The following is a 25342-nucleotide window of genomic DNA, read 5'->3' on the forward strand; positions in this document are numbered from 1 at the left end:
ATCCGGGGGGCACTCAATACAAATGACCATACGGGTATGCTCCCTGGAAAGACCCCCCTTTCGGGATTTCGCAGCTCCGAAAGACCCCCTATATTTGACCAAAATAGAGCTCCGAAAGACCCTTGATTTTGATCATTTCAGCGATTTTCAACCAGAAAGCCAAGAAAGACCCTTGATTTGGACTGTTCGCAGCTCCAAAAGTCCCCATTTTACTTGTTCGCAGCTCCAAAAGACCCCCTTTTATCGGTACGCCGTCAGGCTCCCAAAGACCCACCACCTTAAAATTCCGGGGGAGCATACCCACCAAAATTTTTCGATGTGCCCCCCGCCGAGTTCGAAATCGTATGTCCTAATGTTTGAGATCCCAATGAAGGCCTCAATCTACTTCTGGTTTTGTGCTTATGATACGCTGCATTGGAAATCGCTGAGGAGATCCCGAGATGCAGATGTATTTATTTGTAATATCGGTATTCCAAACTTCACGATCCAGGATAAGGCAAACACAGTTTAAAAACGGCAAAAAAAAGAAGAAAAAAAGAAAGTAAAGTGGAAAGATGTCTAAATATTTGGTTTGGAATAGGGATTCGTTGTAGGGCACGTAGATCCGGTTTGCCAGGGCCCTAGATATTATTAGTCTGGTCCATGCACGGCCCTGAAAAGGTAAATCCGGCCCTGGTCATTTGAATACAAAAGTTGATGAACAGAGATATAAAGAAAGTGTTCATCTATGTGCAACCTTTGTAAACATCTCAAAAAAAGTAATTATCCTCCTTTAAATAATGACCATTATTCAAAAACGTGCTATTGTATTACAAATCTGTAAAACGCGTTGGAAGCAGAATTTAATTGCCCGTTCATGAATGATGACTATTATTTAAAGGGGGTAACTACTTTTTTGAGATGTTTATTTTAGTGTCTCCTTAGAATGCACAGTTCTTGGAAACTGAAAATTATTACCGGTATTATTATTATTATTATTATTGTTGTTGTTGTTAATTATTATTATTGTTGTTGTTGTTGTTGTTGTTATTGTTGTTATTATTATTATTACTAGCGGGATACCCGCGCTTCGCGCGGGTTCCCGCTAGATGAGTAAATGGGAGCGTTCACTATAACAGGAAGAATCATTGAAAAGGTACATTTTATTTATATAAATCTGTCTCTTCTTACATTTCCTTTTTTTCCTTTCTTTCAGTTTCTTCTACATGGGGCTATTTTGTTCCAATCAATTCCCTTTTAGCTTCTCTTTTGCTGCTTGCGATTTCCCGTTTCCATGTTTTTTATTTAATTCTGTTCTTTCTTACATTTCCTGAATAGATTCTTTCCTTCTTTGTTTCGTTCCCGTTTCATTTAGTTACTTTAACCCGTTGGCCTATTATTCGTACCTCTTTTGTCATTTTAATTCTGTGATATTATCATGTCCACTGGTCTCTGTCTCGCAAGTCGCGTGGCTCTGCGCCGTTTACGCGCGCATTGGCGTAGTGCGCATTACGCACGCGGCGCTGACGTGCTGCCTGCCAGCTGCAGTTTTTCATAACAAAAACCCGTTTTACCCATATTTTCACTGTTTTTGCAGCCAATTCTTGACCGATTTCAACCAAATAAAGTCCAGGCAATTTCCCGTATATTCCTTGATCTCCCGTATGAATTTGGCGACATTTGGATCGAAACTGACGGAGCCTTTTACATAAACCACATACATACATACACACATACAACATTAGCCTATTTATAGTAAGATTATTGATATTGTTATTGACAGTGTTATTGTTATTATTATTATTATTATTATTATTATTATTATTATTATTATTATTATTATTAATAATTTTCACTATTAATTCTTATACAGAAAGCAGACATCACAAAAAGAGCAGAAGAAAAACATACGACAGTACATTGGAGCTTGACAGTTACAGTACTAGCATTTTCACAAACATTTCCTTGCCAGTTCCTAGCTTTCCATTTTTAAGACAGGGATACATCTGGGATCCCGATGGACCGGGTGAGATGGGGAGGGGTGTGGTGATAACACCAGGCGAAGAGGATGCGGAGGAGATGTTCAAAATCAACCAGTTTAATTTATTAGCGAGTGATCGGATTGCTGTAAATAGGACTCTATCTGATGTCCGTCCTCCAAGGTTGGTATTATATCGTTTTGACTCTCGCATATACTGAAAAATTACTACCGCACCGGATTACTATACACCATACTATGGTGACCCGTGAAAATGCTCTCGCCAATTGCCGAATATAGCAAAAGTCGGAATTAATAAATAAAAACCCGAACTATAGTTCGTGTCTGAAGAATTTCTGTCAATCAAACTCCAGTACAGCCGTGATTTGTTAATATTGCTGAACTAGGGCGGCACTATAGGGCAGTGCCAGAGTGCCTTCCCTAGTTACGTAATACTAGCCAATCACGGGCCGTGGTGAGGTACTATTGACAAGGTCATGTGAAACGTACTTAAAAATAAGAAGAAAACACCCATCACCCACCCGATATACAAAGGAACGGTTTGTAATTATCCGGTATTCATCAGTATGTAGATTTCACAACGTACTTGGGCGTAGTAACAGTACAATGTCTAGTGCGATAAATTATTGTCCAGATGTGCAGTCTTAGGTCCATGATCATTCAGCTAGGATGATTTTTTGAGGGTGAGTGAGATGCGGGATGGACTTTCAGACTGTGGTCTGGCCCTCAAAGTTAACTTTACTAAGGATATTTTTGAACAAAGTATACCCTTTTACCCTTCAGTGGCGTAGTTTCGATTCTGCGCCCCTCCAAGCGATGAAAGTCAATAAGCGAACCTATTTTGGAGGGAGTCATTTATACTCAGGTGCGGATGTCGATTTTCTTGAATCATCTGTACCGGTATTATCCTTTAAAATGTTGCTTTATACACGACCGGTCCTTTCCCATCAAAGTATCATATTAAGAATGGTGAACCTGAAAAACAAATACTCAAAGTTATGGATTGCGTTCAATTGTTTGATATCTTTGATTAACACATCTAAATGTCGAATACTACGCATTTTATGATAAATCATGACGAATGATACTGCATCTTTCCCACAACGAAACGTTATTAATTTGTTGCAAATCTATCACATAGATAATTATTAATGATATATGGCTATTATTTATATTTCCAACACGGTCTGTAACATTCTTTATCGTCTCTGGAGTTTTAAATCGTGACAATATGTCATGAAGTCTGGTGGACCTTAGGCCTAAATAAGAAGCTTTTCGCTGCTATCGGGAAGTAGGCAACGGAAGGACGGATCATGTATACATACGCCAGTCTCGACTTAAATATTAGATTTCATGATATTTTCATGTAATGGTCTCTTCCAAAGGATATATGGATCGGTTCCTCACACACAGACATACATGTTCGACTACCCTGGTATTTCCCTGGGATTGCCTTTTGATAACGTCATTATTTGATATTTCAAATATACTGCGCCAAGAAAGTATCCTTACGCTTGGAAAAATAATCACAATTTCAAAACTGAACCATATTGGGGTAAATTTGTTTTTTTTAATAGATGCACTATCTAATCAGGCACATTATGACACCCCATGGAATCCAATGTGACTTCAAGAAGCAAAGTTACAAGCATTTGATTAGACGAAGGTCCAGTTTTAAAAGTGACAAACTGGCCTATTCAAAACTTCGACATCTGGTTTGAGAGTGGTAAATGGCTAATTTGTGTGGTCTTTAATTTAAAACAAAAGAAAACTGAAACAAAAGTGCGGACAAATAAAATGCAAGTTATGAAAAGTACAGAAGGAAAAACTGAAATAAATACTGCTTTAAATAAAGCTTCATTGAAGAAACTGTGTAGTCTCTTTGTTGCGCTTGTTGGAATCCTTTTGCGTCTTGTATATAGGCCAATTTGTCACTTTTAAAACTGGACCTTCGTCTATTCAACTTTACTGTTTGAGGTCACATAATTGGATTCAATGTGGTGTCAAAATGTGCAGGATTAGATAGTGCATCTATTAGTAGTATTACAAAAACAAATTTACCCCAATATGGTTCAGTTTTGAAATTGTGATTATTTTTCCAAGCGTAAGGATACTTTCTTACCGCGAATATGGATATCCTCTTTGCGCAGTATAGTATATCAATGCTAAAATAAAGTCGTATGACTCGTATATTGACCAGGCCCGTAACCAGGATTTACTTTTCGAGGGAAGAGCGCTCATCAAAAAAAAAAAAAGCAGATCATTTTGAACCAAAAAATCTTGTTTGTTTGTATTAAGTGAATTAGTAGTGAACGTTCCTGTTAAGGTTTTTTTTTTTAATTCTTCTCAGCCACTTTAATAATTCAAAATCAATCGCGAGTAAATTAAAATAAAATAAAATAAAATCATTTTTTAAAGACGTGTCCAATTGAAACACTTACTTTTTGGGGCGTTTCAAGAGCTTGTAGGTTTGCTCTGTTCCTCAGCCAGATGTTGTACTGATTCGCTTGATGTGAAACCTGTATAGTATTAGTTAACCGCAGTGTACATCATTTTGGTTGAGGATGTTGAGGAAAAGAGCATGCCTGTTAGCTCTCCAAACGGCCCAAAAAGTAATTGTTTGAACTAGACTTGTCTTGAAAAACTTTTTGATTGTAAAAGATAACATTAAACAGACATATGTGGACGAATGTGGTATAGGCAGTACAGGCCTGTACGCAGGGGTGTGCTGTGTAGGCCTACGTCCCCTCTCCCTCCAAAAAAGGCCCTGCAACGAAATCCTATTGTTCAACATTTCCAGAACTGATCAAAATCAGAAATAAAAGTGGACCACTTTTTAAGTGAAACTGATGAAAGTAGCCCAAAAAATTATTTTTTAGGAGAAGTTCACAGTCATGGCAAACAAACTCATGCGTACGGACCTGGACCGTAGACCAAAATATTTAATACGTGCATCATGTGCATGGTGAAGTCGTCAATGTATAAAACTGATTTAACTCAAATAGCAAAACCAGAAACATAATAAAGTTTATTGTGTAATCTAATTTAACGATATATGGAATGACGTGATGATATTCGCATACTTTATTTTGTCGATTTGTTGATTGAAGAAATCTTGTTTTGTAGTCAAATTTCCATGTGGCAAATGGCTAATGGAAAAGAAATCATATTATCAAGTTCAAATTCATGTTCACAGCTGTGACAACATTATTTATGTAATATTAAACTCATGCAGGGGAAGTAATTATGTATGTGTGATGGAACACATTCATAGTACGTGATACACCTGTACGTGATATACCTGATACTCCTGTCGGTACTGAAATTACCTTATAAATTAACACGTTGCTTTTTACTGTAATAGTCTGTGGATGAATCTATGAAATCTACATAATACATTATTAATTATGAACATATTTTATCATCAATCATCAAGAGGCCTAATGTGGTGGATAAGGATTTCAAAAACACGAATTTGATTGAACTGACGCAAGCCTTATGAACTCATACCATTCCTCTTTTGTGTCATCTTTACTTTTCCTAATATTTGAGTGCAAACACCGCTTAGTCATGCTCCCTTGCGACCCGCCTTAAATTATTTTGTGTCTTTTGTTAATTTACAGATGTAAAGCTTGGATATATCCATCTAATTTACCAAAGACAAGTGTAATTATCGTATTTCATAACGAAGCTTGGAGTACTTTACTGCGTACTGTTCATAGCGTTATCAACAGGTCACCGGCTCATCTCCTGGAAGAGATCATCTTGGTTGATGATGCTAGTCTTCTAAAAGGACGTAAGTTCACTGCATGGAATAGGGATTGGTGTCTGTGGGGTGGGGCTGTTTGTGTTGGAGGGGATGGGGTTTGTGTTGGGTATTTGTGTCATTACTAGTATAGGTGTCAACATGGTCAAGGCGGCGACGACGCAAAGCGTCAGCTTCTTTACGTCGAGAACCGCGCAACCCGAGAACCGCGAAATTGTAGTGCTTTCTCAAATTTGGAAACGGATTTAAATGTTCAGCCAGCTCTACTTTTGTTAATCGTTGACGTTAGGCCTAAACAACTTAACTTACCAACCTGTAAAGAATTTGCAAAGGTTCTTACCAGGTGCTGTTATGCAGTCGTGAAAGTTGAAAAATAGCCTTACCGAATGTTTTTTGGGAAAAAACTTAATACTTCTCTCACCCCTCTAGTCTATACCCCTGCGTTTTGACAATCGGCTTTACTCCTGGCAGGAAAATCAAATTTCCTGCTCAGGGGGTACGGGTAAGAGTTGGTAAGGTTAGGCCTATAGCGTACATGTTAATATCGTTCTGAAGTGCGCGAAAGATGGTTCCAGGCCGGGGTTCCAGGGTGATTACTAGCTTTCAGCATTTACAGTGCATCGAGTGCATGGGAAACACGGAATCTAATTAATTCCTTTTCCTTAATTTTTGTAATAGATGAATGGCTGGAGACAGACTTGGAGGCATATATCTCAACTTTACCAGTGACTGTGCGACTGGTACGCACGGAAAGCAGGAAGGGTTTGGTGGGGGCCAGGCTACTAGGGGTTGAGGCATCAAAAGGGACCGTCTTGACATTCTTAGATTCACATTGTGAATGTACTCAGGGATGGCTAGAACCGCTGCTGGAAAGGATCAACAAAGACAAGTAAGATATTCATTCTTTCCCTTTCCTCCTTTACTTTTTGATCACTTCTGTCTTTTTCTTTCTTCTGTCTTTTCTTTCTGTCCATTTCTTTCTTTCTCTTTTTTTCCTTTCTTTCTTTCTTCTTTCCTTTCTTTCTTTCTCTTGTTTCTTTCTTTCTGTCTTTTTCTTACTTTCTGTCTTTACTGTCTTTCTGTTCGTTTCTTTCTTGTTTCTTTTTTCTTTATTCATTCTTTCCCTTTCCTCCTTTACTTTTTCTTTCTTTTTGATCACTTCTGTCTTTTTCTTTCTTCTGTCTTTTCTTTCTGTCCATTAATTTCTTTCTCTTTTTTCCTTTCTTCTTTTCTTTCTTTCTTTCTTTCTTTCTTTCTTTCTTTCTTTCTTTCTTTCTTTCTTTCTTTCTTTCTTTCTTTCTTTCTTTCTGGCGTCTTTTTTTCTCTTTTGAAACTCTTTTGAAACACTTTGTCTTCTTGAATTTCTCCTAATATAATGATTTCTTTCAACTGTTTAAAATAATTCCATTTCCTGTTAATAAAGTGCTGTAAATAGACATTGTAGACATGTAGCATGTAGTATATTGCATAATGGTCATAATTATTTATAAATATATATACTCCAAAATGTTTGACAAACAATGTCTATAGGCCTAGTATATTATAAATCATAGCAATGCTAGCCTAATTATACCATATCTACAGCATACATTGTAAATTATAGCAGCTCCCAAGTTAAAAACTTAAAAGGCGTGTTTCCGTCCCTCCCCTTCCTTTAGTTGAACAGCACTGATGAAGGATTGTTGTGTTATAAATAGGATGTCTGTAATGAACCATACAGACGATTTGCTGACGGGTGACCGTACCGGCCAGGGAATTGAAAGATGGCTTGTATATTGACAAAGTATTGTTCGGGCGACACTTGAACAAAGGTCAAAAAGTTATATTAACAAAGTAGTGTTGTATGAGTAATGTTCTACGTTGATTTAGTACTTGCTATATAAAATTGATATTGATATGACTATCAGTCGAGTCCTCTGAGGCATCTCAACATTAGACTATCTATTTCATCTTTTAATTAAAAGCTGCCTCTAAAAGCTCCCGTAAAAGCTACTCCCGTTAGAAGGCTCAAATAAAGTGACAAGGCATCGAACATTCAAGGAAAAGTTGCAATGACTAGTAATGAAAGTATATTGATCGCTCCTATGAAATATTTTACTTGCCTGCAGTACACTTTGTAAATACCAAAATAAGTGTCAGCATGAGCACCAACCCAGGGATGGGGGCAGGGGAATGCCCTATCCCCATGCACATTTAGGCCAAATGAAGGATGGTAAATCAATGTAGGCCTATATAGAATTTTATGTACAAGCTCGGATGATCAGTCGAGTCCTCTGAGCCTGAGGTATATCCCAAAATTATATCTCTACATTTTGGTTCATCTTTAAAAGCCTCTAATAGCTACTCCCGTTAGAAGGCTCAAATAAAGAGACAAGGTATCAAACATTCAAGGAAAAGTTACAATGACTATATTGATAGGTCTTACGAAATACCTTATTTTACTTAGCCACAGTATACACTTTGTAAATACCAAAATAAGTGTCAGCATGGGTGTCAATCCTGGGAGTGGGGGAAGGGGGTGAAGTGTCGCCTGAACAATACATTGTCAATATACAAGCCATCATTCAATTCCCTGACTGACCGGTCACCCGTCAGCAAATCGTCTATACAGTTCATTACAGACATCCTATTTATAACACAACACTCATTCATCAGTGCTGTGCAACTAAAGGAAGGGGAGGGACGGAAACACGCCTTTTAACTTGGCAGCTGCTATAATTTACAACGTACCCTTCCCCCATATTTTAACCAATATGAGACCCAGTTTTTGCTCTTTTTCACCACTTTTTGGCAATTCAGGCCAAATTCCCCCACACTTTTCAAGACGGATTAATGCCACCGAGTACCAAAGAACACTGGCAACCCTTTATTACAAGCAAAGTAACAACCGTATTAGCTATGGCAACTAGTTGGAGCAAACTATCAGGTGGATTACATTATAATTCATTTGTTTAAAAGACAAATGACAAAAAATCTTGTCAATCAGAGTATGACATTACCACAATCTGATCATAAAGATATATTTGAACTCCTTTTTTTAATCTCAGAACTCGAGTAGTATGTCCGGTGATAGACTCCATCAGCGACACCACATTTGAGTATGTATCACTCAATGGAATGGCTAACATTGGAGGCTTCTCATGGTTTCCTGACTTTGTCTGGAGAGTTGCCCCGAGGAAAGAACGACAGCGTTTGTACGGAGATGTTAACCTGCCATTGAGGTAAGTCAGTGGAAAAATAGAATAAAAGTTAATGCGGTAATGGGAAGGGTTTACTCCCTCACACCATTTAAAAGTTGTGTTACAGTTTATAGAAATAAGAGAGAGCACATACGCCTGGTTGGCAGAGAATAAGAGGGGGAAACATACAGATAGATAGGCAGACAGACAGACAGACAGGGCAACAACAGAGACAGAGAGTGAGAGAGAGGAGACACATGAGGACGAGATACTCAGTATTTTACATATTTTTAGTTCATACGCACTTTGATTCACTCTCTGATCTGCTGTAGAAAGCCAACAAGACTAACCCAGCAAACACAAAAAATCCACAGAAAACATTCAAATGTTGCATTATATAAAGGGGTATTATAACCTTCAAAATTTTTTTGAAAACTTCCTGCAAAACATACTAACATAATGTTATTTAAAGTGTTGACCATATTGCAAAAATGTTTGCCAACAAATATTTTACAATAACATTTTGACATTTTGGAATGTTGATGTTGTGTATTTTCATATCAAGCGTTTTAAAAACGTTTTATGATCTTTGTTATCATGGTTATTGAAACATTTTGACCAAAACCAAAATCCATTTATAATGTTTTTCTCATTTTTGTGTTTGCTGGGAATGCCGTGAAAAACAAGGTCTACTTTTTCCAAAACCAAAACTACCAAAAATGAATCATGGCTACATCCCTGCTATTTACTTGCATTACCGTAAAACCCCTTCTACAAGCATATATAGTGTTTTTTATCAAACCTTAATTAATTCGAAGCAAGCGTTAATATACCAATACAATAGATCGGTCTTAAAATAATACTTGTTTGTATATGCTTGGATCCGTAATTTATTTGCTCAAACTCCATAATGGCGACTGGATTAATGTAGCTTTCATCAGAAGCACACTATATGCTTGTAGACGGGGTTTTACGGTATTTCATCAATTTTAACTTCCAAAAACATAACATATTTCTGGCCAAAATGCCACCTCATCTTTTAACAATTTATTTTATTACAGGACTCCAGCTATGGCTGGTGGGCTATTCTCTGTCCATCGTGAATTCTTTGAGTATTTGGGAGGATACGATCGAGGAATGAAGATATGGGGAGCTGAAAATCTGGCGCTCTCATTTAAGGTATGTGATACTCATGATCCCCACCCCCAGATTTTACTTCACCCCCACCATCCCTGAACTTAAAACAGTTTTAGGGGGCTAAAACCAAAGTCCATAATTATTTACTTTCTTGAAAACATTTTCAATTTTGCACATGGGTTTACTCAGGTAGCTGGGAAGCTACGGTTGTGATTTGAGGCAGGATCCATGGCCCAGCTCTGGGGCCAAGTTCTGACATTGACTTGACACTCGTGGAGGATGAAAAATCAAGTCTTAATTTATTTATTCAACATATAATATTGTACATAAGGTGACTTGGGACAACTTGTGAGGGGGTATGGTGGCAAAGTGGAGCTTCCACCTTCCACAGCTTTTACATCTCCTGGTGGTCCATTACTTGTTAATTTGTTTCATTTCGATCAAATGAACTTTATTCAATCAATACCAACAAGACTGACAACAACTCAAGCAGATCAGTGCAACATCTGGCTGATGAAAAGTGCAGACCTTAGCTCTTGAAACGTCCCATACAGTAATTATTTCAATTGGACTTGTATAGGCTTAATGTACGGTTTACTTCAAATTTTAAATTTGTCATTATATACTCAAAATGCTGAAATAAAACTAGTAATAATGATCGGGAATGGTTTCTGTCCATTTTGAGCTGAAATAACTAGGTAACGTGAAAGAAACACTGCTTGTTATTTTGGCCGTTGAACACACAGTTCTATGGGTGGACATAAAGTCATAATTTCTTGAATTATGACTTTATGTCGAACTTTGCTCTGTTTACCAACAAACACAACAAATTTGGCTGATTCCATTTAGGTGCAAGTTGTGACATGTGTAAATATTACAAATATGCAAACAAAAATCAGGTTTGAAAAAAATTAACCAAATTCATATTATATTAATGAATTGATCAAGTGAACTATTTTCACTTTTTATGAAGGTGTGGCAGTGTGGAGGTTCTCTTGAGGTCATCCCCTGTTCACACGTAGGTCATGTGTTCAGATCCAAGACGCCATACAGCTTTCCCGACGATCCTGGCTACACGCTACTTCGTAACAACAGACGCGTCTTGGAAGTCTGGGCGGATGAGTTCAAACACTTCTTCTACTCACTCACTCCGGTGTATCGTCAAGTAGATTATGGTGATGTATCGGAGGAAAAGATGCTTAGGGAAAAACTTCAGTGTAAAACTTTCAAATGGTACTTGGAAACTGTTTATCCAGACCATCCATTACCTATGGAATTCCACACACTTGGTGCAGTAAGTAGCATGCATGTTTTAGATACCATCAAAATATAGTGCTCCTGGAGCACAACTTGTTTACTTACTTCATAGGGCAGCTATTCATATCATTATGAGTTTGGCAGAATGCTGAATACTGATTTGTCTCTTTGTTAAATACAAATGAATTAGCAATATACCAAATTAGTCTGTAATTTTCCTCAAACTATCACCAGAGGCAGATTTAAGGGGGGGGGGCATATTGAAAATTCCTGGATCCATCCCTGATCACTTTTCACATTTTTAAAACATACTCTGCACTGATTTGAAAATATAAGTGTAGTAATATGAGCCATATTTTTACCATACATCCCGGCTCTTAAAAATAAATTGTTTTTAAATGCATTTTGGTTTCATGGTATTTTTCTTGCAGATAAAAAATGAAGGTGCTAATATGTGTTTAGATGTATTTGGTGGTGGACAAGAGGGTCACCCAGGTTCCATGGCATCAGTGGCTCCATGTCATGGAGTAGGATTAGGCCAGGTAAGTGGATGAAACACTGGTATCAACAAAATACAACCCCTATACATCTACATGTAATGATCTGCAAATAATGACCTATGACTTGTTCCTATTAGGACAGGGCCGGGGCCGCCCCACTTTTTGAGAAATTTGTTATGTTTTTTTTATTTCTTTATTGTAATTTGGGCATATATTTGTATTTTGGCTGCCCCACATTTGTGATGGCCGCCCAACATTTTTCAACCTTGCTATGGCCCTGTATTAGGACCTTTCCCCCCCCCCCTCCCAAGCTAAGCTCCGAACTGTGGACCAAGTTTTACAGTTCAACCAAGACCTGACCATACCCCGGCCAATGAGTCATGGTGTTACATGCATTTTATGTTGTTTGCAATATACTGGAAAGGAACCATGGACATCCACGTTTATTATTGATTTGTAGTGTAGGTTCTTGTTTGCAGGTCTTAAGAGCTCTTGAACATAATTTTTTAGAAGTGGCTCTATACCTCAAAAAATAGATTTTTCTGATATTTTGTGCAATGATGCATGTTAGGGTGTTGACTACTTGTGTGACTAAAAAAAATTCAAAAATTGGGTCGTTGCCATGGAAACGGCCAAAACACAGATTCTGTCATTTTGGGTCAAATTGGCAGTGAAATTAGTTAAAAAACATGTTATTTCAAGTGTTCGCTGCAACTAAGCCATATAATGCTGGAACATTACATTAAGTTCTTGTGAAAGGACATCTATTCATTTGATGATCAGCATATTTAGAGGTCAATAAGTTATTCTTAAGGGTGCATTGCAGAGCCCATCTGTCAGGTGTATTTTCACTTTTTCATAAAATGTCATTTTAGCACCTAAAATATCATCATGAAAATCAACAACCCGGTGTTCCCAGGATTTTGTCCATTCTAGTGTGGGTAGTACAAGCTAGGTACTTTACATTTTAATAAAAATCAGCTTGGGCAAATGTTACTTCTAAATACAGTGTTGCCAGAAAAACCGGTATTTTTGCAAATTGACAATTTGTCAAATTACGCCTTTTTGTGAAAATTTTGTGCATTTTGACAAATATTTTCTTTCAAGGTGAATCCAAACAACACTTTTTCGTCGTTGTAAATATCTAAACACTGAAAATTCAAAATTAGTGTTGCCAGAATTTTTGATAAAACACCCAATATTAGCATTTTAGTGATTTTGTGTTGATGGTTTGGTTAGGAAATGCTTATTTCTAATTTTCATACATCGAATGTACACAGTATAGATTGTTATATGAATGCTTAAACACCTGAGCACAAAGTAAGTGTTGCCAGAATTCTTGATAAAACACCCAAAATCATATACATATATATGTGCCACGATCCAACGTCAATTCTTTTACTATTATCAATATTAATAATAATATCAATGTAGGCCTATTGGCCTATTAACATCATTATCTATAATAATCAAAAATATTAATATCAATATAAATAATAAGCAAAAGTATTAACATCAATTTGGTTTACTATCATCAATAATATTAATAATAATATCAAATGTATTAACATCATTATCAACAATCATCAAAAATATTAACATCAACCCTAGAACTACTGAGCCATATTTTGTAACACGGACTACGTAAGGGGGTTGCAACCCTCTAATTTTCAATTATAAACATAATATACCGTTATATTTGGAATCAATGTATAGCTATGGGTCTCCTCTACCCCAGTGATACCAATAAGTACAAACATTCCTCTCATAATATCGCTATGACGTCATAATGTGAGGGCGCCCATGCAAATTTGGAAAATTTCAGCTATGTACAAAGGTATTGGCAAAATTGTATTTCGGCTAAAAATGTTCTCCTCAAACTAACTAACAAGAAAAAAGTCAATAGCTTATAATAATTTTACATGAGCGAAATGAAAATAATTTGTTTTACTGTAGAAACCATTGGTGGCCCTCACCAACACCCCTTCGACAGTCGGTCCTACCCCCAGGTAAGGTGCTGGTAAACATTTTTACACTAATATGAGTGCAAAGAATGGATCTACAATTAGTTTAGGTCGGGGTGTAAATGCGCACATTTTTTTTATGATGGATAAGAAATCTTGGGGTGGTACTTCGTAGTTCTAGGGTTAATATCAATAATAATCAAAAATATTAACATCGATATCAATAATATTCAAAAATATTAATATCAATAACACTAATAATCAAAACTATTAATATCGATATCAATAATAATCAAAAATATTAACATCAATATCAATAACAATCACAAATATTTATATCAATAATAAGCAAAATATCAATATAAATAATAAGCAAAATATTAATATCAATAATAATTAAAAATATTAATATCAATATCTTAATATTTTAAAATTGATATTTATATAAATATTTTTGATTATTATTGATATTGATATTAATATATATTTTTGATTATTATTGATATAGATATTTATATTTTTGATTATTATTGATGTTAATATATTTGATCATTATTGATTTTGATATTAATATTTCTCATTATTATTGATATCGATATTAATATTTTGATTATTATTGATATGGATATTAATATATTGGATTATTATTGATATTGATATATACTTGATATTCTTGATTATTATTTAAATTGATATTTATAGTTTTGATTATTTTTGATATTAATATTAATATTTTTGATAATTATTGATATTGATGTTAATATTTTTGATTATTATTGATGTTGATATTTTTGTTTATTTTTGATATTGATGATAATATTTTTGATTATTATTGATAACTATATTTATATTTTTTAAATTATTACTGAAATTGATATCAATATTTTTAATTATTATTGATATTGATATTTTGATTATTATTGATATTGATATTTATATTTTTGATTATTATTCACATTAATAGTTTTGATTATTATCATATTCATATTAATATTTTTGATTATTATTGATATCGATATTAATATTTTTGATATTGATATTAATATTCATTATTGAAATTGATATTCATATTTTTGATTATTTTGATATTAATATTAATATTTTTGATTATTATTGATATTAATATTAATATTTTTGATTATTATTGATATTGATGTTAATATTTTTGATTATTATTGATATTATTGATGTTAATATTTTTGATATTGATGATAATATTTTTGTTTATTATTTCATAACGATATTTATATATATTTTAATTATTGCTGAAATTGATATCAATATTTTTGATTATTATTGATCCAGTCCAGTAAGGCTTGAGTGACCAGTTCAAAATTTAATAGAAAACAAAGAACAAAATTAATACCCATAACGGACCGTTCACAAACACTTGTGAAGGGGGGGCTGATGCAAAAAAAATTTATCGCGAACATTTTTCGGGGCCCCCCTTTACAGACCTCGAAAATTTCAGGGCCCCCCTTTTTGACATGAAAATGTTCGGTCAACCCCATAGAAAAGCATATAAACTCAATTTTCCCAGAAAAATTTGTGGCCATTTTTTTCAGGCCCCCCCCCCTTAGAAGGGTCAAAAATGTTCAGGGACCCCTTTTTTGCATCAGGCCCCCCTTACAAGTGTTTGTTAACGGTCCCTAATTACCCTGACTATAACTTTGCACTACTAGATAATACTAGAACCGTGGGGTTTTCAAAATTTGAAAAAGCTTTTTAGGACAAGCTATTGATGATATTAAACCAAATTGACGTTGTCAACTTTAGTGTGAGAGGACTGGATCGTTGCATTATGATTTTGGGTGTTTTATCAAGAATTCTGGCAACACTTACTTTGTGCTCAGGTGTTTAAAAATTCATATAACAATCTATACTATGTACATTCGACATATGGAAATTAGAAATAATCATTTCCCAACCAAACCATCAACAACAAATCATACTATCAATAAAATACTAATATTGGGTGTTTTATCAAGAATTCTGGCAACACTAATTTTGAATTTTCAGTATTTAGATATTTACAAAGACGAAAATGTGTTGTTTGGATTCACCTTGAAGGAAAAATGCACATAATTGTGACAAAAAGGCGTAATTTAACAAAATGTCAATTTGCAAAAATACCGGTTTTTCTGGCAACACTGTATTTAGAAGTAACATTTGCCCAAGCTGATTTTTACTAAAATGTAAAGTACCTAGCTTGTACTACCCACACTAGAATGGACAAAATTCTGGCAACACCGGGTTGTTGATTTTTATGATGATATTTTAGGTGCTAAAATGACATTTTATGAAAAAGTGAAAATACACCTGACAGATGGGCGCTGCACGTACCCTTAAGAATAACTTTCTGACCTCTAAATATGCTGATCATCAGATGAATAGATGTCCTTTCACAAGAACTTAATGTAATGTACCAGCATTATATGGCTTAGTTGCAGCGAACACTTGAAATAACATGTTTTTTAACTAATTTCCCTGCCAATTTGGCCCAAAATGACAGAATCTTGGTTTGGGCCGGTTCCATGGCCACGAGCCGATTTTTGAATTTTTTTAGTCACACAAGTAGTCAACACCCTAACATGCATCATTGCACAAAATATCAGAAAAATCTATTTTTTGAGGTATAGAGCCACTTCTAAAAAATTATGTTCAAGAGCTCTTAACAAATCCACACACGGAAGGGTGCATCAACTCAAAAATAAGTCTACATGGTTAAAAAAAAAGTCTTGAAATAGTTATAATTATACTTACAAATCGCCATTCTGATTTTTCCAAAGAATAGTTCTGTTTGGAAGGGTTTTAGGTTTTGTTGTTACATACATGTAACAGTAACAAAAACTGAATTCATATGGATTGACTGGATTACAAGTCAAATAAGGGGTTATGCAATAATTATGTGTACCCCCAGGGTTTTGAATTTTCAAAATGGTCTGCCAAAAATCGCTTGGCTTCCTCTTTGGCCGTGCCAAAAAATCTTTGCCCCCCCTTTTGACATGCCAAAAATTCTTTGCTCCCCCTTACACATGCAAGATTTTGGGGAACCCGAATTTCAAACCGTAAATTGTCTTTTCATATAATGCGAGCGCAGCGAGCAGGAAATTTTGCATATTTGAATGTGTTCCTAACGTTTTCCTACACCTTTTTAGGGCGTAATATAGAAATGGTGTCCAAAATATCTGTGCCAAAAATTGCTTGACCCCCCCTCCTCGGTCTGCCAAAAAATGCTTGCCCCCCCTTTTGGCTTGCCAAAAAATCTTTGCCCCCCTATAATTCACCAGACCGGGGGTACACATAATTATTGCACCACCCCTAAGATCTTTACATGATGATCTAGTCAACTTTGACAAGGAAACCATGTCAGATCTACTGTAATAGGAGTCCAGTGAGCAAGGACTATTCTTTGGTTCACCTCAAGTTTGGTAGTGATATCAAATGCTTTTTTCATACCGACAAAATGACCTTGTATGCATGCGTGTACACTCTACACAATTAACTGTACTTGCACGATTTGATACTGTGACCAATGAAATATGCACCTATGTCATTACCGAACTTCAGGTGAACCAATGTATAAATCAGTTTACAAGTGTGCCTTAAAACTTACTGAATTATAAATTAAAGCAATAGGAAGTGATTTGCATAAAGAAAAGATTCCTATTTAAATGTTAGTTTTCACTGATAGCTACTGATCACATTGTCCCCTATAATTTTGAGCCAAACAAATGAGGTAAAACAAAGAAAATTGCTATTTCATTCCTAGCACCTACAATGTGTGTATTAGCTCGCTTTAATATCATATTATTATCATTGATTATTGGTGGAGCTTCACACAGTTAGGATGTACAAACAAGACGTAAGATGAATAGTGATATGCGTACATTTTATATGTCACGTGATGTGTTTAGCCATCACTCGATTGATGAACTCGGAATAGAACCAGAGATCTCCGGATTTAATATAAAAACTTAAATTTTACTGTATTTCAGGCTTAGTCTTTCACATGGTATTGGGCATTACAATCATGCAAAGTAGACATTCAAGAAAAATTAGGGCGTTGATGTGGACATGGAGCAAATCACTTATTATGGCTTTAAAACTTATAAATATCTGATAAACAACTCAAGTGATTCTTTATATCTTGCTACTTTCAGGTATTTTCATACAATGCCAAGTCTCAGCTTCAACATGATAGGATGTGTCTAACATTCTTGAAAAATGATGACTTCTTATTATTACATATATGTGAACCAGATGACTACTTGAATGCAGGTCAACGATGGAATTACAATGCAAGAGTAAGTAGAACCAGTGGCCGTAGCCAGGGGGGGGAGGGGGCAGCTTCCCCGCTGTGAAAAGTCTTGCCCCCCTGTGGGATGGTGACTGCCCCGACATTAAAGACTTTTTTGTGTTTCTGACCAATTTTACATTATATTTTGCCATTTTAACCTAAAAAGTGCCAATTTTTGCGCGCTTCGCACAAATTTATTCACTTTCTGTACCATATTTCACCAGTTTAGCTTCAATATGGCAAAAATTTCGCGCGCTTCAGGGGCATTTGTAACATTAACTGATTTTGTTGCCAAAAGGTGCCCCCTTAAAATTGGTCTTGCCTCCTTTGCACCCCCTCTGAAAAAGTGCTGGCTACACCACTGAGTAGAACAATGGGTTATTCCACTTGAAATTTCAAATGTACCTGGTCATCAAGGTTAATCATTTTGAAACCCATACTCCCCCTGTATTATATCTTCAATGGAAGTTACCCAATTGTCTATTCTATTCAAAACACATACTCCCTCTGTGGAAGACTTTAGCTAAATCTTCCACAGGGGTAGTGTGGATTTGAAATGGAATAGCCCAATACTTTCTGCTACTTTGTCTTTTCTTAGTGACATTGCGCTATTCTGGTTAAAAACCACACACCCCCTATGGAAGACATGACCTTTATCGCCCACGCAGGGGGTGTAGATTTCAAATGGAGTCACCGAATCGGGTAACCCCATTAGAAATTCATACTCCCTGTGTAGATGATTAAGGTCATGCCTTCCACAGGGGGTGTATACATTTAAACTGGAATAGCCCATTACTTTCTGATGGACCACAATGGCCTCATCCAAATGGCATAGTTCAATAACCTCAATTAAACAACCATAGTGCAAAATTCGACCTCAAGTTACAGAGTATGAGTTTTTGTACTCAAATTTTCTAAGGTCATTCAATGAATGTACAAATGTATTGGGGGTTAAAGAACTGTGCCCTGATAGATGAACATGTTGTGGATCCTAGTGCATACAAATATATTTTGATTTGTGAGGCACTTTTCACCTAGTGACAAATGCTGCACTGTTTATGGTGGATGTCAGAATAAGTCAGGTCACTTCCTCCACAGTAGGCTGCCTCAGGCACACGTACCATGTCTGGCATTGGGACATATTGGGACAGTCTGGGGTTGCCACCAAGCGTGGATCCAGGGGCGGAGGTACCAGACAGTTGTGTAGCCAGGGGGTAAATTCCCCCCTGAAATTTTTCATGGATAAAATGGGGATGGCAAAGAGTAAAGTGTCATTAAAATTATTGAAAATGGGACCAAAAATTGGCCTTTCCCCTACAATGGGACAAGCTTGATATTGACAATTGGGACAAACATTTGGCTTTGCCCCTCCACAGTAAAAGGCTAGCTATGCCCCCAGACCCGATTTCTTGGGTCTGTGCTATGCCATTGGTGCCAGACAATCATTATGCAGGGAAGCCGAAAGTCATTTGTTGTTTAAGTTGATATTAAGATCAATTTGAATTAAGTGCAGAAATTTTTTGCTTTAAATATTATTTTGATGTCCACAAAAGTAATATGTGACATAATCTGCTCAATGGGGCCAAAGGAGGCATTTTTGTTATTATAATTATAACCTTATAAATACAAACATTGGGCTATTATACTGAAAACACTGAAAGTCTGGCATACTTGGTTCTAGAATTATACAAGCATTAGGTTATCGTATACTGAAAACACCAAAGGTCTAGCAGTTCTGATGTTGTTCAAAGTTTGTGATGTCTATTTTCTAATGTATTTTATTATTTTTTAATCCATATTTTTGTCTTAAACTCAATTTCAAATTTGCCACCTTTGGCCCCATGGACCAGAGAGTGTCACATATCTTATTTTCATTCTTTAATTATTTTCAGACTGAAATGTTTATCAATGTGGCATCAGGAAGGTGTCTTGACATTAAACAATCCGATGACCATGGACAATCAATGTATATCGCTACATCTATGTGCAATCAGTTACATACTCAGAAATGGACTCAACATAATATCACATTGGAAGAAACATGGTTTAGGTGACATCAAATGACAGTCAGCTGATGACTGGCATGGCAATCAAGTGACATGGTGTAAGTGCCATCAAGTGCAACAATTTAGTGATATCTGTGATTATTTTGGGAAATCTTATCACATTGGAAGAAACGTAGTGTAGTGTAGGTGACATTGAGTGACAGTCATCTGACAACTGCTGTGACAATCAACTTGAACCAAGTGACAATATCACATTTGAGGAGACATGGTTTAAGTGACATCAAGTGCAACAATTCAGTGACATCAGATCACTTTGGGGAATCCTATACAATTGGAAGATACATGTTTAAAGGTGACATAAAGTGACATTGACCGGTGTGACAATCAAGTGACTATTTGAAGGAATCCAATAATTATGTCATATTGGAAAAAATGTGGTTTAGACAACATCACATGAGTCCGGTGAAAACTGGAGTGGCATCAAGTGAAGGAATTACAGACTAATAAAGACTATCACATTGGAAGAGATATGGTTTAGGTGACATCACATGACAGTCAATTGGAAGATATATGTTTAAAGGTGACATCACATGACAGTCAGCTGACAACTGGAGTGACAATCAAGCGACTATTTGAAGGAATCCAATGATTATGTCACATCGGAAATGATATGGTTTAGGTGACATCACATGACAGTCAGCTGACAACTGGAGTGACAATCAAGTGACTATTTTAAGGAATCCAATGATTATGTCACATTGGAAAAGATGTGGTTTAGGTGACATCACATGACAGTCAGCTGACAACTGGAGTGACAATCAAGTGATAATTTGAAGGAATCCAATGATTATGATGTCACATTGGAACAGATGTAGTTTATGTGACATAACATGGCTCAGCTGAGAACTGGAGTGACAATCACAATCAAGTGAAGGAATTACAGAGAATCGGGCGACATCTTGATACAAGCATGAAGCAAAAATTGGGGGTATTCGGTTTCCCTCAGAATGCGCTCGAGCCATTCGTTGTCATACACGCACGACATGGATGAAGGGTGCATTTGTGAGACGCACTTGATGCGACCTGCATGTGAGTATCAAGACGCTTCAGATGAGACGTAAAAATTGTTTTCATTTGTCTCCGTGCACCGTCGGCAAGGACCCGAATACACCCCAATTTTCTCCTCATAGCTGACTGCGCGATTGTATGTGGCGGTATAGGGAGTCCCGGTTCTCCTCTAATTCTGTGGGTTTAGGTGACATCACATGACAAGTCAGCTGAAGACTGGCTGCCAATCAAGTGACAATTTGAAGGAATCCTATACAATTTATTATTGCATTGCACCAGGTGTGACAATTAAAGCCATGTGTGATTTGCTCCACAACAACCCCCTCAATTTTTATTGGAATTTCTACTTTTTGCATGGTTGTAATGCCCAATGGTGTACTAAAATACCATGTTAAAGACTAAGCCTGAAGTGCTTTAATTACAGTAAAGTTTTTATATTAAAAACTGGACATCTTCGGTTTTATTCAGAGTTCACCGATCTATTTAAATAGGAATCTATACTTTATGCAAATCACACATGGCTTTAAGTGACAAGTACACATTTCAGATTGAGTTTGCCAATATAATGGACTAGCCCAGTTGAATTCCATATACCCCTATGGAAGATATGACCTTAATCTTTCAAACAGGGAGTGTGAATTTTAAATGGGAACTCCATTTGAAATCTACACAACCTGTGTGGGAGATTAGAGCCATAATGTACAATTTCTGTCAAATTTCAATTTTGTTATTCTTTATGCAAAATACTGAAATACCTGCCAGGAAGGGTTTTTGTCAATTTCAAACTGAAATAAACAAGGTAAAGTGAAAAGAAACCCCACTGGCTATTTTGGCTATGGAGTTCAATGGGGGATTTCAAGTCATAATTATGATTTTATATCCAAATTGCTCTGTTGACCTACAAACACAACAAATTTGGCCCATTACAAATTTGGCTGAGGAGGCATCAGCATTATGTAAACAAACATGCACTTTAAATCAAAGACCCTGTTTACACAGAGCCTGAAGTCGACTTCATTTGTTTATAAACAGGGTCCGGCGTTTTGAACTCTACTTCAGAAGTCGACTTCAAATGATGACCCGGAGCAACATTTTTCGAATTCAAAGTCAACTTGACTTATGCAGTGTAAACGAACACGTAACATGAAGTTGACTTGGAGCATGAGCAAATGATGGCATAAAATTTGAATTCACAATTTGTTATGAACTCGACTTCTGTGTATTATAGGGTGGGCCGAAAAACAACCTTTTTTCTCGGATCGACTTGGAACTCTCGGAGAATTTTACTAGGGTACATACTACTATTGTGCTAAAATATCAGTAAGATCAGAGCATGTTTCGCCCAGGCAGTAGATTTTCAAAAAATCCCTACTTATTTGCCATTTCTTACTGTATAACTCTATATAGAGAAATCAGTAGAAACAACCTGGGAAAAGTAGGCATTGAGATGACATCATAGCCAATATTAATCAATTTGGGTAGTTTGTTTAGACCCTCCAGAACATCACCAAATAGCAAGCAGTCTCCAATTGGTTACCATTATTTTTTGCTAGAGACCTGTATTTAGTTAAATATTGATGATATTTGAGTTGCTAAATTAAGGGGTAGGGGTAGCATTATGGAGCATTTCCCCAGTTCTACTGAGGCAAATTTCACAATCTTGGTCGTGTTGGGTAGATATGAACTGCAAAAGTACAAACAATACATGAGATATGAATTTAGTGCAGCTCTGACATGACCAGGGGTTAAAGGGTCATGTGACCCCTGATATGTAGGAATTTTCAAGGTTGTGTGACCTTTTGACCTCTGGTCAAAACATGGATAACCGAAAATCATATAGCATTTATTTTTGGCAATGCTGCAGTTCATATCTGTGCAACAATACCACATTTGTGAAATTTGACTGAGTAGAACTGGGGAAATTCTCCATAATGCTACCCCTACCCCTTAATATAGCAACTCAAATATCATTAATATTTGACTTACATGCATGTCTTTAGCAAAAATAATGGTAACCAATTGGAGACGGCTTGCTATTTGGTGATGTTCTAGAGGGTCCAAACAAACTATCCAAAATGTTTAATATTGGTTAGGGTGGCATCTGAATGCCTACTTTTCCCAGATTGTTTGTACTGATTTCTCGAAATAGAGTTATACAGTAAAATATAGCAAAAAAGTAGTGTTTTTGTGAAAATCTACTGCCTGGGCGAAACATGCTCCAATATTACTGATATTTCAGCACACTACTTGTATGTACCCCAGTAAAATTCTCCAAGAGTTCCAAGTCGATTCGAGAAAAAAAGTGTTTTTTGGCCCACCCTACGTGACAGTGTGTAAACACCCTGTCAAGAAATAATTTCTGCTAATCCTTAGTCGCAATCTGAATTTGATGTCGCAATTGAAGTCAACTTCTCTCTGTGTAAACGGGGTCAAAGTTACCAGGGGCATGGCAAAATAATCTGGAGGTACAATATTGGCAGAGTGGGTACATTGTGGGTCTAATATCTTTGGTTGACCCACATTATAATCTTGCTAGTATCTGACATTATGAATTTTCCTTAATGACAATCATATGGCCTTTTTTTACAGAAATCATGTCATTAAATGATACACCTTTATGTTTGTGCACATTTTTGGAGATAATTTAAGTGCATTTGTTGTTTTTACTTGCATTGTGACAAATGCAGTGTCCGATGCCAAAGTGCCTGCAAACATGATTACTAAATTTGAGTAATAAGTTCATTGACAGCAAGACCTGTATTTGGACAAGTCATTTTCATGTTAAATCTGATATGTTATATCATCATCAAAGTTGTTTGTTCCAAAGAGTCTTTCTCTGAAATTTTGAATCCTACAGTGATACAATTCAGTATCAAAGTTAGGCCAAAATTTTTTTTTGTTGTGTTGCCCTCAACCGTCCGACCCTAAATCCTAAAAAATCAGGGTTGCAATTTTTTTTTTTTTTTTTTAATGATGATTTTTACAGATTTGTTCAAAAACTCAATGTTTTTCACTCAAAATTAATATTTGATTGAAAGACTAGTCTTTAATTGATGTCTAACAGGTATCCAGAAGTCAAAATTGACAAATGTCCCTAATTGAAGAAGCATTATTTAATATTTGAGGGGATTTTAACAACTGAAGGTTTAAAAAAAAAAAAAAAAAAAAGAAATCCGACCGTCCAACCCAAATTTCCCATTTTCCCACTTGAGGCCAACACAACAATATTTTTTTTTGGCCTTATGTAATGTTACTATGTCAAAGAGATCACACGCTTGAGTAATGAACCACGATCGAAGCAATCACCACACAAAGTATATGGCACTCACAAGGCATACCAAAATAGCGTGATCCGGTAACCAAGAGAATTACGTAACCACTTCGATGCTGAATAAATACTTCATCAGAAGAAGACTCATTTGTCAGAAGTATATAAAAAACAACTCTTATTGTCGGTACTATTGTCAGAACTCATTTCTGATCGATTCAAGGTTGAGAGTGATATTCAGAAGGGTAATTAGTCCAAAAACCCAACAACCTATAATCCATATACCTTCCTCGAGTCAGTAAAGTAAAATCAAATTTTGAGATTTTCTCAAAAACCATTTAATTTTTGCAGGAATCTGTTATTCTAGTTGGATTCCTTGCATCATTTCCTTTCTGAAAATGTATACTTATATACACTTCTCAAGTTCTCATCATTACATTTGGAGATGAAAGCAAAATCTAAATTACGGACTCGCAGAAGGTATACAGAATATAGTTATAAACCTATAGTTATAACCCTAACCTTAAACTTCATCCTAACCCTAACCTATAACAAAATCCCTAATCCTAACCCAAAACCTAACTACAACTCAAATCCTAATATTAACCCTAACCCTACCATATCCCTTACACTAACCCTAACTTGAACCTTTTTTGGACTAAGAGGCTGATCCCTTCTGATCTAATGGGCTGTTCAACATCAAATGAAATATGTATCAATGCTATGTATTTTTATTTTTATGAATAAAATTTATAAAACTGAATGAACATTTGATTTTGTGTGGACTAATTCATTTAAAATCACCAATACCTGTTGAAAATTCCAAATGGAATGAACTCATCAGGCAGCTCCATTTGAATTTCATATACCCTCTGAGAAAGATTCAATTTGAATCTTCCACAGAGGTAGGAAGAGTTTC

General features: G+C 36.0%; 1 protein-coding gene across 3 annotated transcripts in view; it reads left to right on the top strand.

Moving 5' to 3' along the window:
- Nucleotides 1-21799, top strand: part of LOC140159380 (polypeptide N-acetylgalactosaminyltransferase 13-like) — a 45744-nt gene extending 23945 nt beyond the window's left edge. For all 3 annotated transcript variants that reach the window (XM_072182837.1, XM_072182835.1, XM_072182836.1), the window contains 9 exons: nt 1853-2141; nt 5602-5774; nt 6423-6633; nt 8792-8965; nt 9985-10102; nt 11034-11354; nt 11749-11859; nt 17945-18088; nt 19974-21799. In XM_072182837.1, coding sequence (XP_072038938.1) covers nt 1853-2141; nt 5602-5774; nt 6423-6633; nt 8792-8965; nt 9985-10102; nt 11034-11354; nt 11749-11859; nt 17945-18088; nt 19974-20135 — 1703 coding nt within the window. In that variant the 3' untranslated portion in view covers nt 20136-21799. The remainder of the gene's footprint in view (nt 1-1852; nt 2142-5601; nt 5775-6422; nt 6634-8791; nt 8966-9984; nt 10103-11033; nt 11355-11748; nt 11860-17944; nt 18089-19973) is intronic.
- The last annotated feature ends 3543 nt before the right edge of the window (nt 21800-25342 follow it).

This window comes from Amphiura filiformis, chromosome 8 (assembly GCF_039555335.1).
Source record: "Amphiura filiformis chromosome 8, Afil_fr2py, whole genome shotgun sequence".
Classification (NCBI taxonomy): Eukaryota; Metazoa; Echinodermata; class Ophiuroidea; order Amphilepidida; family Amphiuridae; genus Amphiura; species Amphiura filiformis.